The sequence below is a fragment of the Podarcis pityusensis genome, assembly GCF_964106645.2.
Source record: "Podarcis pityusensis genome assembly, chromosome: 2".
In the NCBI taxonomy this organism is placed as follows: Eukaryota; Metazoa; Chordata; class Lepidosauria; order Squamata; family Lacertidae; genus Podarcis; species Podarcis pityusensis.
In genome coordinates, this window is record NC_138029.1 from 114,877,578 (window position 1) to 114,892,804 (window position 15,227).

Here is a 15,227-nt window from a genome sequence, read left to right on the forward strand (position 1 = left end):
ACTCCTGTCTTCCACTGCCTCCTGCAGTTTGGTCAAACTCCTGCTGGTATCTTCGAGAACACTGTCCAACCATCTCGTCCTCTGTCATCCCCTTCTCCTTGTGCCTTCCATCTTTCCCAACATCAGGGGCTTTTCCAGGGAGTCTTCTCTTCTCAGGAGGTGGCCAAAGTATTGGAGCCTGAGCTTCAGGATCTGTCCTTCCAGTGAGCACTCAGGGCTGATTTCCTTCAGAATGGAGAGGTTTGATCTTGCAGTCCGTGGGACTCTCAAGAGTCTCCTCCAGCACCATAATTCAAAAGCATCCATTCTTCGGCGATCAGCCTTCTTTATGGTCCAGCTCTCACTTCCATACATCACTACTGGGAAAACCATAGCTTTAACTATACGGACCTTTGTTGGCAAGGTGATGTCTCTGCTTTTTAAGATGCTGTCTAGGTTTGTCATCGCCTTTCTCCCAAGGAGCAGGCGTCTTTTAATTTCGTGACTGCTGTCACCATCTGCAGTGATCATGGAGCCCAAGAAAGAAAAAATTATCACTGCCTCCATTTCTTCCCCTTCTATTTGCCAGGAGGTGATGGGACCAGTGGCCATGATCTTAGTTTTTTAGGTGATGAGCTTCAGACCATATTTTGCACTCTCCTCTTTCACTAGAAACGCATCCATTCTGAAGGAAATCAGCCCTGAGTGCTCACTGGAAGGACAGATCCTGAAGCTGAGGCTCCAGTACTTTGGCCACCTCATGAGAAGAGAAGACTCCCTAGAAAAGACCCTGATGTTGGGAAAGATGGAGGGTACAAGGAGAAGGGGACAACAGAGGACGAGATGGTTGGACAGTGTTCTTGAAGCTACCAGCATGAGTCTGACCAAACTGTGGGAGGCAGTGGAAGACAGGAGTGCCTGGCGTGCTCTGGTCCATGGGGTCACGAAGAGTCAGACACGACTAAACGACTAAACAACAACAACTTTCACTAGATTTGCCAAATTTTATTAGGTGTAATTTGTTTTTCTTTTTCTTTTAGGCGCATTGGTTTTTATCTGTATTTTCTTATCAACATTTTGTATTATGTGAGCCACTTAGAGAGCTTCCCCCCCTCCAATAGTATTATAGTTGGAAGAGACCCTGAGGATCATCTAGTCCAACCCCCCTCAATGCAGAAAAACCTTGGCGTTATCAGCACCATGCTCTAACCAGCTGAGTTATCCAGGCAAAAACACTTTAATGAAGTGCTTCACGCATCTTGTTAACTAAAACACAATTCCATCGTGGGGTTTCAAAATCAGATGGGTAGTAAAAATCAAACTTTTTTGAAATTAAAATAGTTGGCAACCGGGTGGAGCCTTGCTCAGGGTAGGGAGGGGCAGGGGAAAGCCTGGCACTCACATACACGACTCAAATGCCTGTCGAGAACATGTCTAGACTCCCAGTAGCACATAAACTGGGAACCATGTTGCAAGAGAAGGAATGCAAGGAGGCGAGAGCTGCCAGCGGACAGGTAGCGAGTCAAGGATTTTTGAAAAAACTGGTTTCAACCAGCTGCTATTGCTCAGTGAGCAGGGGTTATATTTTAATATTTTAGTGTCATGCCCACTGGCATCATATGCCCACGACTGCATGGTGTTTCTTCCTAGAACTATAAATAGGGTTCTGTGTACATACAAGAGGTTGTGTGTTCAGTGCATCCCCCTGGATCACCATATCTCATAAAGTCTGGATGGGTGGTAAGCCCAGATTGGATGGTCCGTCCCTGGAGGCTGATGGAACCTCATGGATTCCTGAACGCCGGGGGCAGTTCTGCAGAGGTGGAAAGCCAATTATTTTAACCAAAGCCCTGCTTTTGCTGTGGATCAGCGAGACGGGTGGTTGGTGTAATAATAATAATAATTATTATTATTATTATTATTATTATTATTATTATTTATACCCCGGGCTCAGGACGGCTAACACCAATAAAATCACAGTAAAAACGTAATGGGGGGGGGGGGAATACAATTTAAAATACAGTGGTACCTCGGGTTACATACGCTTCAGGTTACATACGCTTCAGGTTACAGACTCCGCTAACCCAGAAATAGTACCTCGGGTTAAGAATTTTGCTTCAGGATGAGAACAGAAATCGTGCTCCGGTGGCGTGGCAGCAGCAGAAGGCCCCATTAGCTAAAGTGGTGCTTCAGGTTAAGAACAGTTTCAGGTTAAGAATGGACCTCCAGAACGAATTAAGTCCTTAACCCAAGGTATATAATAATAATAATAATAATAATAATAATAATAATAATAATTTATTATTTGTACCCCGCCCATCTGGCTGGGTTTCCCCAGCCACTCTGGGCGGCTTCCATAGAAACAAAAAATACAGTAAAATATCACAGATTAAAAGCTTCCCTGAACAGGGCTGCCTTAAGATGCCTTCTAAATGTCAGGTAGTTATTTATCGCTTTGACATCTGATGGGAGGGCGTTCCACAGGGCGGGCGCCACTACCGAGAAGGCCCTCTGCCTGGTTCCCTGTAGCTTTGCTTCTCGCAATGAGGGAACCGCCAGAAGGCCCTCGGCGCTGGACCTCAGCGTCCGGGCAGAACGATGGGGGTGGAGACGCTCCTTCAGGTATACTGGGCCGAGGCCGTTTAGGGCTTTAAAGGCCAACACCAACACTTTGAATTGTGCTCGGAAACGTACTGGGAGCCAATGTAGGTCTTTCAAGACCGGTGTTAGGTGGTCTCGGCGGCCGCCCCCAGTCACCAGTCTAGCTGCCGCATTCTGGATTAATTGTAGTTTCCGGGTCACCTTCAAAGGTAGCCCCACGTAGAGCGCATTGCAGTAGTCCAAGCGGGAGATAACTAGAGCATGCACCACTCTGGCGAGACAGTCCGCGGGCAGGTAGGGTCTCAGCCTGCGTACCAGGTGGAGTTGGTAGACTGCTGCCCTGGATACAGAGTTGACCTGCGCCTCCATGGACAGCTGTGAGTCCAAAATGACTCCCAGGCTGCGCACCTGGTCCTTCAGGGGCACAGTTACCCTATTCAGGACCAGGGAGTCCTCCACACCAGCCCGCCCCCTGTCCCCTAAAAACAATACTTCTGTCTTGTCAGGATTCAACTTCAATCCATTAGCCACCATCCATCCTCCAACCGCCTCCAGGCACTCACACAGGACCTTCACCGCCTTCACTGGTTCTGATTTGAAAGAGAGGTAGAGCTGGGTATCATCTGCATATTGATGGACACCCAGTCCAAATCCCCTGATGATCTTTCCCAGCGGCTTCATATAGATGTTAAAAAGCATGGGGGAGAGGACAGAACCCTGAGGCACCCCACAAGTGAGGGCCCAGGGGTCTGAACACTCATCCCCCACCACCACTTTCTGAACACGGCCCAGGAGGAAGGAGCGAAACCACTGTATAACAGTGCCCCCAGCTCCCAGCCCCTCTAGACGGTCCAGAAGGATGTTATGGTCGATTTCATCAAAGGCCGCTGAGAGATCCAGCGGAACCAGGAAACAACTCTCACCTTTGTCCCTAGCTCGCCGGAGATCATCAACCAGCGCGACCAAGGCAGTTTCAGTCCCATGGTGAGGCCTGAATCCCGATTGGAAGGGATCCAAATGGTCCGCATCCTCCAGGCGTGCCTGGAGTTGTTCAGCAACCACGCGCTCAATCACCTTGCCCAAGAATGGAAGATTTGAGACTGGGTGATAGTTGGCCATACTGGCCGGGTCTAAAGATGGTTTTTTAAGAAGCGGTTTAATGACCGCCTCTTTCAGCGGATCTGGGAATGTTCCCTCACAGAGGGAAGCATTCACCACCCCGCAGAGCCCATCGCCCAGCCCTTCCCGGCTTGCTTTTATTAGCCAGGATGGGCAAGGATCCAGGAGACAGGTGGTTGCTTTCACGCATCCAAGCAGCCTGTCCACATCCTCGGGGGTAACGGATTGAAATTGATTCCATGCAACTTGACCAGACAGAGCTCTAGCACTCTCCCGCCCTGGCCCTGCTCCCACGGTGGTGTCTAGCTCCTTCCGAATATGAGTGATTTTATCTGCAAAAAACTTTGCAAAATCGTTGCAGGAGATCTTGGGGTCTTTACAATGCCCCGGTGGTAAAGGTGGTTCCGTTAAATTGCGAACCACCTGAAAGAGTCTCCTGCTACTATTTTCTGCAGATGCAATAGAGGCGGTGAAGAAAGTCTTCTTCGCCGTCGCTATCGCCACTTGGTAGGCTCGACGTGTATCCGGTCAGATTCGGAGTGAGTTTTCTGCCACCGACGCTCTAGCCGTCTCAGCGATTGTTTCATCGCCCTCAGCTCCGAAGAAAACCACGGGGCTGTCCGGGCTCCATGCAATCGGAGAGGGCGCTTTGGAGCCAGACAGTCGATAGCCCTGGTTAACTCCGCATTCCAGCGGGCCAGGGAATCAGCTGAAAGGCCATCAACATGGGCTAAAGCATCCCCTACCACTCTCTGGAAACCATTTGGATCCATTAAGTGGCGGGGGCGGACCATCCAAATTGGTCCCACCTCCCTGCAGAGGGGAAGGGTCGCGGAGAAGTCCAGTTGCACCAGGAAGTGATCTGACCATGGCACTTCTTTTGTTTCACTTTTACTTAGTGTCAGATCACCCACGTCACTAGAGGTGAACACCAGGTCTAAGGCATGTCCATGACTATGAGTTGGGCCAAACTTATTCAGGGACAGCCCCATGGAGGCCATGCTTTCCACGAAGTCCCGAGCGGCCCCTTTTAAGGTCATGTCGGCATGGATGTTAAAATCCCCTAGGACAACCAAACTAGGTGTCTCCAGGAGAAAATCCGCCACGACCTGAAGCAGCTCGGACAGGGAATCCTTGGTGCAGCGGGGAGGTCAGTACACCAAAAGGAATCCTGTACTGCCCCTATTGCCCAACTTCCAGAACATGCACTCAGAGAACTGGATCTTCCCAGTAGGACGCCTGGTGCAAGCTAGTGACTTCCTAAAAATCACTGCAACCCCCCCTCCCCGCCCACATGACCTGGGTTGCTGTGCGTAAGAGAAACCTGGTGGGCAAGCAGCGGGGAGGGGGGGTTGCAGTGATTTTTAGGAAGTCACTAGCTTGCACCAGGCGTCCTACTGGGAAGATCCAGTTCTCTGAGTGCATGCTCTTGAAGTTGGGCAATAGGGGCAGTACAGGTACCACTGTATAGGTTAAAATGCAATTTAAAATGCAGCCTCATTTTAAAAGTAGCCAATAAATCAAGACACTAAGGGGAGGGAAACATAAGGGTCAGACTGAGTCCAAACCAAAGGCCAGACGGAACAGCTCTGTCTTGCAGGCCCTGCAGAAAGATGTCAAGTCCCGCAGGGCCCTAGTCTCATGTGACAGAGCGTTCCACCAAGTCAGGGCCAGTACTGAAAAGGCCCTGGCCCTAGCTGAGACCAATCTAACCACCTTGCAACTTGGGACCTCCAAAATGTTGTCATTTGTGGACCTTAAGGTCCTCTGTGGGGCATACCAGGGGAGGCGAATCCACAAGCCCTTCCACAGTGGGGACTGAGGTTTCCGGATGGGAGTTGATCCCGGTGAGGGTTTGCCAAGTGTGTCTTCTTCTTAGCACATTTTTCCCTTTCGTCCTGAGTTTGAGCATCTTCAAAGCCCACGGCACCCTTATCTCTCATGTGATTGGCTGACTGTGAGTCACGTGACAGAGGCATTCCATTCTGTTGTGACTGTTATTCAAATTGTTTTCATTTGTGAAATGGTCTCCCCTGGGAGGCTCGTTGGGCACCTTCATTAGTCATCTTTAGGTGTCAGGTAAAAATGTTCCTGTTTAATCAGGACTTGGGCTGACTGACATCTCATATCCTTTTACATGCTTGTGGAAGGAGGAAGGGGGTTATAGATTTGTTTCTGTTTTTATTATGCATTTTTAATCGCACATTTTTGTTCTGGGAACCATCTTGAGATCTTTGAATGAAGGGCGGTATAATAATAATAATAATAATAATAATAATAATAATAGCATTCTCATTCTTTCCAACTGCGACCGAATTCACTCATATTCATTTCTCCCCAGTTACTACGTAAGTTCCTTTGGAGAAGGAGCTATGGAATAATTAGAACCATTTAACCTTATTTTGCTAATGAAGCTCAAATACAAGTGAGGTGCTGTGTTAAAAAAAACCCAGAATGTGTTATGAGTATTTCTCATTATACAGTGGTGCCCCGCAAGACAAATGCCTCGCAAGACGAAAAACCCGCTAGACGAAAGGGTTTTCCGTTTTTCGATGCGCTTCGCAAGACGAATTTCCCTATGGGCTTGCTTCGCAAAACGAAAAAGTCTTGCGAGTCTTGTGATTTTTTTCGCTCCCCCCCCCCTTTTTCTAAGCCGCTAAGCCGCTAATAGCCTTTTAGCCGCTAAGCCTTTAATAGCCGCTAAACCGCTAAACCGCTAATAGCGCTAATCCGCTAAGCCGCTAATAGGGTTGCTTCGCAAGACGAAAAAACCGCTAGACGAAGAGACTCGTGGAACGGATTAATTTCGTCTTGCGAGGCACCACTGTATTCCTATAAGTGAAAGGGCTAGACTAGGGTGCCTTTTGAGGAAAAGATCTGGAAATCCAAAAGGAAACAGGCTCTGGCAATCCTGAGTTCTACCCTGCAGCGACCTCAGCCTGGCCTGGTCCGAAAGAAGGTTGTGTTGCAGCGAATGAGACCATTTTAGAATCATCTAGTCCAACCTCCTGCAATGCAGGAATCTTTGCCCAAACTCGAACCCATGACCGAGATTAAGAGTCTCGCAGTCTACCAACTGAGCTATCCCAGGAGTACAACAGCCATTGCATCGGTTCTTTGCATGCGGACATTTAAGTCTAGGTTCAGGAGCAGCAGGGAAAGAGGTGCAAACGCTGCTACACATGAGAAGGAACCAAACTGCCTGCTAACTTGTTTTTCTCTAAGCCATGAACGCAACCTAACAGCTAGTTCACTCTGACCTCCCTTTAAACCAAATATGTTATTCAGCTGCAGATCAGACGAGAGTCGTCATAAAACACACCATTTAGGAAACATCATCATCATCATCATCATCATAATTTTTATTTATACCCTGCCCTCCCCAGCCAAGGCCGGGCTCAAGGCGGCTAACAAGCAATAATAAAAACAAGTTGAATGAATACAACTTAAAAACAAGATTAAAATACAACCTTAAAATATTGAAACATTAAAATATTAAAATACAGCCTCATCACAGGAGGAGAAAGGAAAAAGAAAAAAGAAAGAGGGGGAGGGAATCAAATTGGCTCCAAGAGACAAAGGCCAGGCAGAACAACTCTGTCTTACAGGCCCTGTGGAAAGAAATCAGATCCTGCAGGGCCCTGGTCTCATGAGGCAGAGCGTTCCACCAGGCCGGAGCCAGTGCTGAGAAGGCCCTGCTCCGGTTGAGGCTAATCTGACTTCCTTAGGGCCTGGGACCACTAGGGTGTTGCTATTTATGGACCTTGAGGCTCTCCATGGGGTATACCGGGAGAGGCGGTCCCATAGGTACGAGGGTCCTAGGCCGTGAAGGGCTTTAAAGGTCAAAACCAGCACCTTGAACCTGACCCTGTACTCCACCGGGAGCCAGTGCAGCTGGAAAAGCACTGGGTGAATATGCTCCCATGGCAGAGACCCCATGAGGAGCCTCGCTGCAGCAATCTGCACCCGCTGGAGTTTGTGGGACAGTTTCAAGGGCAGCCCCGCGTAGAGGGAATTACAGTAGTCAAGCCTGGAGGTGACCATCGCATGGATCACTGTGGCCAGGTCGGGGCGGGAAAGGTAAGGGACCAACTGCTTGATGCGCCGAAGGTGGGAAAATGTCGCCTTGGCTGTTGCTGTAACCTGCGCCTCCATGGAAAGGGAGGCGTCAAGGATTACACCCAAACTCTTAACGGAAGGCAATGGCACTAATTGGGCCCCCGCAAGAGAAGGGAGTTGGTCCCTCATCCCCATGCCATCCCGACGCAGCCAGAGGACGGGACATAAAACACTTCAGTGAATTTTGGGCATGAGCTTGATCAGAATGAAACCACGACGGGCTTACAACCCGCCAAAAGCTGTTGTTGCTTTCTGTTTGGTTTTGAAAAATGCAAGCCCATCGCAGACCCTTTTTTATATTTTTGACAGCAGTGCTCTCGACAGCCTGGCGTTTGCTCCTAAATCACAGGCGAGGGTGGCGCTGGGGGAACTACAGCTCCCAGAATCCCCTCTGTTTGGTTTTTGTGCGGGGCAGACGCAAAGGAGGGGGCGAGAGAGAGAGGGGGGGGGAAGAGGACTACAAGTCCCAGCAGGCAGGGTCAGGCTGTCTGAATCCCAAGAGATCTAGCGGAGACATTGGATCTGGGGGTGGGGAGGTTGGGGAGCGGAAAGGGATCTGCTGGGAGTGGGGTGCGGTGGGGTGGCGCGCCCCCAACCTTGGTGAATTGCATCCTGGAGGAGCCTGTGCGCAATTTAGCCAATGCAGGTGAGGGTCCAGAAAGAGCGGCGCTTGCCTTCCTGGAGAAGGAGGCTGGGTGGGGTGGGCTCCCATCTTTCCTCCCCCTCGCCCCACTTTTCTGATTCTGTCTTAGATTTTGAGGGTGATGGATCTGGAAGCGGTGTGGGGTGGAGAAGGGAGCGGCTGCAGGGCTCTTGAGTTTTCCTTTGTTTCCTCTCCCTCCGCCGCTCCCACCCCCCCAAACCCCAAACCTTGGAAAGGTGGAAGAAGAAGAATGGGGGGAATTCAGTGGAGGCAAAAACGGTGGGCAGGAGGAGATCACGGCTTGCTTGGGCGCCTGCTGTCCTCTCCCCTTTTTAGCAATCGAACGAGATGTGAAGGGAAGGACAGGAAGAAACAGATTTTTAAAAGCAAAGCAAAAAGAAGTCGGGTCATCTAGTAATTCTGCAGCCTTGCTGAGTGCCCCTCCCCCGATTTTTCCGGGCTGCAATTCCCATCATCCCTGACCATTAGCGGTGGTTAGAGTTGGGGCAGCAAACGGCATCTCGCGGCCCACAGGGTAGTAGCAGGACTTAAAAAACAACAACAACTTGGTTTTTAATTTGCGTTTTCCTGTTTTATTGTGAGCCTTGCTTCTTTAACTGGAGAGCTGTGTGAGTGCCCCTGGGATCTCTTCATAGCTGTCAACTTTTCCCTTTTCTTGCGAGGAATCCTATTCGGAATAAGGGAATTTCCCTTAAAAAATAGGGAAACGTTGACATCTATGGATCTCTTTGGATGAGGGGTGGCTAAAAAAAATGGATTGCAAACCAATCAATATGGTGCACCGAAAGCAGGATCCACCCTGTCCTGGTCTCACAGTCGCCAACCCAGTGCCCCCAAGCAGGACCCGGGTGCAAGAGCAGTCCCTTTGCTTGCGATTCCTGGCAACAGGTATACAGAAGCATGCTGTCTCTCCGACAGTGGAGGAAAGACGTAGCCGTTGTGGCTAGTAGCCTCCGATAGCGTCCTCCTTCTTGACCCCTACTCCAAAACGCATGTGCAGGTGGGCAGAGTCTGGGGGGGGGGCAAGAATGTAAGTCTGTTGCAGCTAACGCACCAAAGAGAGTCGCAGGGCGCCTGAAGTCATGGTGCCAGAAGTTTTTGCGGACTGGAGTCTGCGTTGTCAGATGCAGGAAGCGCTCTGCTCAGTTGGGCGACGGATTTTGGTTTTTAGTTTGCGTTTTCCTGTTTTATCGTGTGCCTTGCTCCTTTAACTGGAGAGATGTTGTCTCAATGCCCCTGGGATCTCTTTGGATGAGGGTGCTCAGGGCCACTGAGCCTGCTGTTAGAGCGACTGAGGTGGCCGCCTCAGGGCAGCAGGTGAGGCGGAGAATGGGGCTGAACTGTTGGTAGGATGGAATTGAGCAAGCACCATGTCGCCTGGCCTGCGCCTCCAAAGGTGGCTCGCTAGCCTCAGGTGAGGTGGAAGAGGCTGCTGTCCTCTCGCCGGCGTTGAAGCACGATTCGGCCGCCTACGTGGTCAGCTTCTGCCAGCTTGTCCCTTTGCCTCAAACGGCAAAATGTCTTGGGCCGGCCCTGGGTGTGGAGCAAAAAGGGTAAATGGTGGCTTTTCCCTCCCACCCCCACCAAGCTACAATTTCCAGAGTGGTGCAACAGTCAAATCCTCTTCACATGGAACTCTGGGAACTGTAGCTCTGGGAGGGAAATATATGGGTGTGTGTGTCTCTTTTTCCCATCGTGCATTTTACCTCATAAAATCCAATGTAATGTTGAAAAACGAGATTTCCCCCCCCCTCCTTTGTACTTGAAATGAACCACTTTTTCTTTGGTTTTTTAACTTCTACAGAAGACAATATGAGGGCCATGTTTCTGTCCGGATTGTCTCCTCCTTCCAGAGGATGGGAAAGAGCTGCAGCTGAGCCAACTCAGGTAAGATTTGGGGCCCAAAGTCCTTCCAAGTGGAAGTGATTGGGGTACAGTCATACCTCATGTTGTGTTTGCTTCATGTTACGTTCTTTCAGGTTACATCCTGCGGCGACCCGGAAGTACCGGAAAGGATTACTTCCGGGTTTTGCCGCTCGCACATGCGCAGAAACGCAAAATGACGTCACACGCATGCGCAGAAGCGGCAAATCGCAACCCACGTGTGCACAGATGTGCCGCTGTGGGTTGCGCTCTTTTTATGTTGCGAACTGGCCTCTGGAACGGATCCCGTTTGCAACCAGAGGTACCACTGAACATGCAAAAATACCCTTTTAACTCCACGGAAAAGTGCTGCCCATTGAGGGATTGCGCATCTGGCTTGCGTGGATGTGATACAATACAATGGTACCTCGGGTTAAGTACTTAATTCGTTCTGGAGGTCTGTTCTTAACCTGAGACTGTTCTTAACCTGAAGCACCACTTTAGCTAATGGGGCCTCCTGCTGCCACCGTGCCGCCGGAGCACGATTTCTGTTCTCATCCTGAAGCAAAGTTCTTAACCTGAGGTAATATTTCTGGGTTAGCGGAGTGTGTAACCTGAAGCGTCTGTAACCTGAAGTGTATGTAACCCGAGGTACCACTGTACACTATTAACATTACTTTCAACAGTCATAGCTTCCCCCAGAGGATCCTGGGAACTATAGTTTGTTAAGGGTGCTGAGAATTGTTAAGAGACCCCCTCCTCCCCTTTCAGAGCTATAGTTCCCAGAGCTCTCTAGGAAGAAGGATCGGTTGTTTAAACACTCTGGTATATAAGTACTATGGAATGAAATATAGAAATGTTTGCAGCCTTTCATTTTCTCTCTGCGGGTGAGAGCTTTTGAGGCTGAGACGAGGATTCTTCTTTCTTCCAGAGGCTGGTGACTTTCAGAGATGTGGCCGTCTATTTCACAGAGGCACAAGGCGCTCTGCTGGACCCAAATCAGAGAGCTCTATATAGAGAGGTCATGATGGAGAATTATGAGAACGTGACCTCCTTAGGTAAGGAACTTTGCTGCCTTGTTTTGTTAAGCTAGGGAGAAAAAACTCCTGCTTTCTGATAGTCCTTTGCGGGAAGAGGAGGGTTTTTAATTTTTTGAAAATCTTTTATCAAGGGTTTCCGGTTGCAAAGCCTGTCCTCATCACTCGTCTGGAACAAGGAGAAGCTCCCTGGGTACCAGATCCTCGGAACTTGGGCAGCAGGTGCTCAGGTGAGAGGTTAGGGCATGCCAACAGGCAAATAATCCATTGAGGTGTGTCCCCATCACCGAAACATGGCCAGCCATGAGTCTCAGCCATTACATTTGGATGTGTTGCCTCTTCCCACTGCTCTTCTTCGAAACACTTGCTTACCCTGTGTGGGGAGGGAATCCCACAACTTTGGGGCTGCCACAAGGAATACCCTCTCTCGGGTCGCCCCAGCCACCAAACCTCTGAATTGTTTTAAAGTCACCTGATTTGGTGGTCTGGTGGCCACCACTTTCTGTGGCAAAAATTTACCTCAGGAAATTTACAGCTTGCTTCCAGTTTTAAAGCCGCCCGATTTGGCGGTCTGGTTGCCGCCACCACCTCCTGTGGCAAAAAATTTCTCCAGGAAATTTACAGCTTATTTCCCACAACTCACCCTGATTGACTTTCTACGATTCTTCCTCTTCTGGAGTTGAAGGTCAGTCCTGTCAGTGTCCCCCCCCCCCCCCACTTCTCACCCTTCCAGGTGTCTTGAGGAAGAAGAACTCGTGCCGCAAGTGTGGGAAATGCTTCCCTCAGAAACCGGATCTCGTCATACACCGCTTGGTCCACATGGGAGAGAAGCCCTTCAAGTGCTTGGAGTGTGCGAAGTATTTCGTTCACCATTCGGAGCTCGTGAAACACCAGCGGGTCCACACAGGGGAGAGGCCCTTCAAGTGCCTGGAGTGCGGGAAGTGCTTTTCGCGCCAGTCCGTCCTCGTGAACCACCACAGGATCCACACGGGGGAGAAACCTTACAAATGCCTGGAGTGCGTCAAGTGCTTCACCCAGAGATCGCAGCTTGTCAGGCACCGGAGAGTCCACACGGGAGAGAAGCCGTACAAGTGTCCCGAGTGCGAGAAGTGTTTCGCACGCCACTCGGTCCTCATCAACCACCAAAGGGTCCACACGGGGGAGAAGCCCTACCAGTGCTTGGAGTGTGCGAAATGCTTCGCACGGCAGTCCGTCCTCGTGAACCACCAGAGAGTCCACACGGGGGAGAAGCCCTACAAGTGTCAGGAGTGCGGGAAGCGCTTTGCTCACCAGTCGAACCTCGTGAACCACCAGAGGGTCCACACGGGCGAGAAGCCCTACAAGTGCTTGAAGTGCGGGAAGTGCTTCGCCCAGCAGTCGGACCTCGTGAAACACCGGCGCATCCACACGGGGGAGAGGCCGTACAAGTGCTTGGAGTGTGGCAAGTGCTTCGCCATCCATTCGGACGTCGTGAACCACCAGCGGGTCCACACGGGGGAGAAGCCTCACAAGTGCCAGGAGTGCGGGAAGTGCTTCGCTCAGCGCTCGGCCCTGGTGAGCCACCAGCGAGTCCACACGGGAGAGAAGCCCTACAAGTGTATGGAGTGCGAGAAATGCTTCTCTCAGCTGTCCAACCTCGTGAAGCACCAGCGAGTCCACACGGGGGAGAAACCCTACAAATGCTTGGAGTGCGGGAAGTGCTTCGCTCGGCACTCGCACCTCCGGGTTCACCACAGAGTTCACTTGAGAGCAAAAGCCAGCCAACGCCTCAACGATCTCGAGAGCTTGATGGAGAAGGGGAGCCTTATTCAGTATCAAATAGCCAGCACTTAATTGAAATTGAAATACTTTATTGTCACTTGTACAACTTGTATACAGTGAGATTAAACGAGCACCCCCAACTCAGCTCTCTTAATTCCCCTCGTTTACTCACACACACACACACACACACACACACCCCAAACCCGAAAGTCAGTTGCCCTGTTGTTATCTTTTCATTCAGCAGCCTAACAGCCCACGGATAGAAGCTGTTCTTTACCCTGTTGGTGGGACTAATCATGCTTCTATATCTTCTGCATGAGGGCAGGAGATCAAGAAAGTGCCGGCCAGGGTGTGAATCATCCCTGAGAATTTTCCTCACTCTCCTGAGGCAACGTTCTTCCGCTATTTCATCCAGCGGATTCACAGGACAGCCCATAATATCTTGTGCTGTATTCACCACCCTCTGCAGGCACTTCCTATCAGATGATGTCAAACCAGCGTACCACACCGTGATGCAGTATGAAAGGACACTTTCTATTGTTGATTGGTAGAAGGAGATAATCAAATGTTGATTGACATCGTTCTTCCGCAATACTCTGAGGAGATGGAGTCTCTGTTGGGCTTTCTTAACCACCTGGTTAAGAACATAAAAAGAATTTGCTGGATCAGGCCAGAGGCCCATTTTGTCCAGCATCCTGCACCCACAGTGGCCAACCAGATACCTATAGGAAGCATGCCAAGAGGACCTTCTCAGGCTTAGGTGAGAAGTACCTTGGGGTGAAGACGGATTTAGTATTTAGCAAATAGCCACAGTTCTTTACCTGAGCTTGACTTTGCAGTCAGCAGGGCAGCCACACACCAACAAGTCAAATGGGCTCAGCTGTGTGTGTTGTCTACCTTTAACAAACAAGCCAGCGGACCTCACGTACGTTCTTCTGTTGTTCCTTTCTCAAACAGGAAAACCCAGCCCACCAAATATTTTACAACTGTTTGCATCACGGGGGAGCAGGGAAAGCTGTTTGTGACAGCACGGGTGCTAGCCAGTTGGCGCTGTCCGCAGCTGCCCTTTCCCTGGCTCCCAACTTTTTGGAGCTTACCCCCCAGGCTAAGAGAATAAACACATTTATATTGAAGGCAGCAGAGGCCCTTGCCAGTCACCCCACCACTCTGAAATGTTTGTATCTGTCCTTGTTACTAGGCTGTAACGGTGTGGGAGAAATCAGGTATGTACTCTTTCGGTTCCGAGTGTCCGGCTCAGGAGTGAGTTACTGCGGAGGTTGCCCCCATTATCCCTGAATATCTGGTATGCTTTATCGCTGTGGAGCCTCGAGTCCCCAAAGGAGTAGCCTCAGCGTCTCCTCTGTAAAGTTGCACCTTCGTTTACTGAACATCTCCTTAAGCCACACCTATGTTCCCATCAGTCACCGAAGCTGCAGGAAGAGTAGAATTTCGGGAATCGGGGCCGAATGCCTTTCTTAAAGAAAAGTATAAGCTGCTTTTGAGTAGTTGAGAGAAGAGGAAAGATTTCAGCTGAACGTACAGCTATATAACCAAAGCTGTTCTGATCTGTAATGCTGGCTTTAAAATGTTCCGTATGGCAGTTTTGCGACCCGAAGCCCGATTCCGGGCACCTGTCGCGTTAGGGTTTGAATCGGAATGGTACGGTAGGGGAAAGCACTTCAGTTTTCCGATTAGCACTGTTGTCGTTTAAGTACTTTGGTTGTTGCTTAGCGGCCTAGTTTATGCTCAGTTCTGTGTCTCTAACGCAAGGTAATGCTTATGAGCATCTAGCTATGTATATTACGGTTTGCAGCGTTCTGTTGTACTCTAGAGCAGGGGTGGTGAAACCACACACACACACACACACACACACACACACATTGAGGGCCACTTTCTCTTGAGGGTGATCTGTTGGGGTCAGTGCGTGGGGCCAAAGTCTGTGACGTGCGGAGCCAGAGCTCAAAGTGGAGTATCAACCTTTCAAATCCATTCAGCCGCGGCCAAGCATGGCCAACGGTCAGAGACGAAGGGAGATGTAGTCTGGAAACATATGGAGGGTGCCAGAGGGGATCAACGGAGCCCAG

The 15,227-nt window shown here is 50.2% G+C and overlaps 1 protein-coding gene and 1 long non-coding RNA gene across 3 annotated transcripts in view; both read left to right on the plus strand.

Moving 5' to 3' along the window:
- The first annotated feature begins 191 nt into the window (after window positions 1-191).
- LOC308470217 overlaps window positions 192-15,227 on the plus strand; it is a 39,602-nt gene continuing 24,566 nt past the window's right edge. The window contains exon 1 of the long non-coding RNA XR_013982270.1: window positions 192-403. This is a non-coding gene — a long non-coding RNA (uncharacterized lncRNA). The remainder of the gene's footprint in view (window positions 404-15,227) is intronic.
- Window positions 5,742-14,616, plus strand: LOC308469840 (uncharacterized protein). 2 transcript variants are annotated; one of them, XM_080992846.1, is made up of 5 exons: window positions 5,742-5,778; window positions 10,287-10,369; window positions 11,277-11,403; window positions 11,517-11,612; window positions 12,116-14,616. In XM_080992846.1, the coding sequence occupies exons 2-5, from the start codon at window positions 10,295-10,297 to the stop codon at window positions 13,213-13,215; spliced, it is 1,398 nt and encodes a 465-aa protein (XP_080848972.1). In that variant the 5' UTR covers window positions 5,742-5,778; window positions 10,287-10,294; the 3' UTR covers window positions 13,216-14,616. The 2 variants fall into 2 exon arrangements, with proteins under 2 accessions (XP_080848972.1, XP_080848971.1); XM_080992845.1 differs by lacking the exon at window positions 5,742-5,778 and adding an exon at window positions 8,330-8,464.

Excerpts from the sequence above, each read along its gene's own strand:
- LOC308469840 (XM_080992846.1), top strand. The coding sequence starts at position 10,295 with ATGAGGGCCATGTTTCTGTCCGGATTGTCTCCTCCTTCCAGAGGATGG. Across the intron at positions 10,370-11,276 it reads CTGCAGCTGAGCCAACTCAG|AGGCTGGTGACTTTCAGAGA; the intron begins GTAAGATTTGGG and ends TCTTTCTTCCAG. Across the intron at positions 11,404-11,516 it reads TGAGAACGTGACCTCCTTAG|GGTTTCCGGTTGCAAAGCCT; the intron begins GTAAGGAACTTT and ends TCTTTTATCAAG.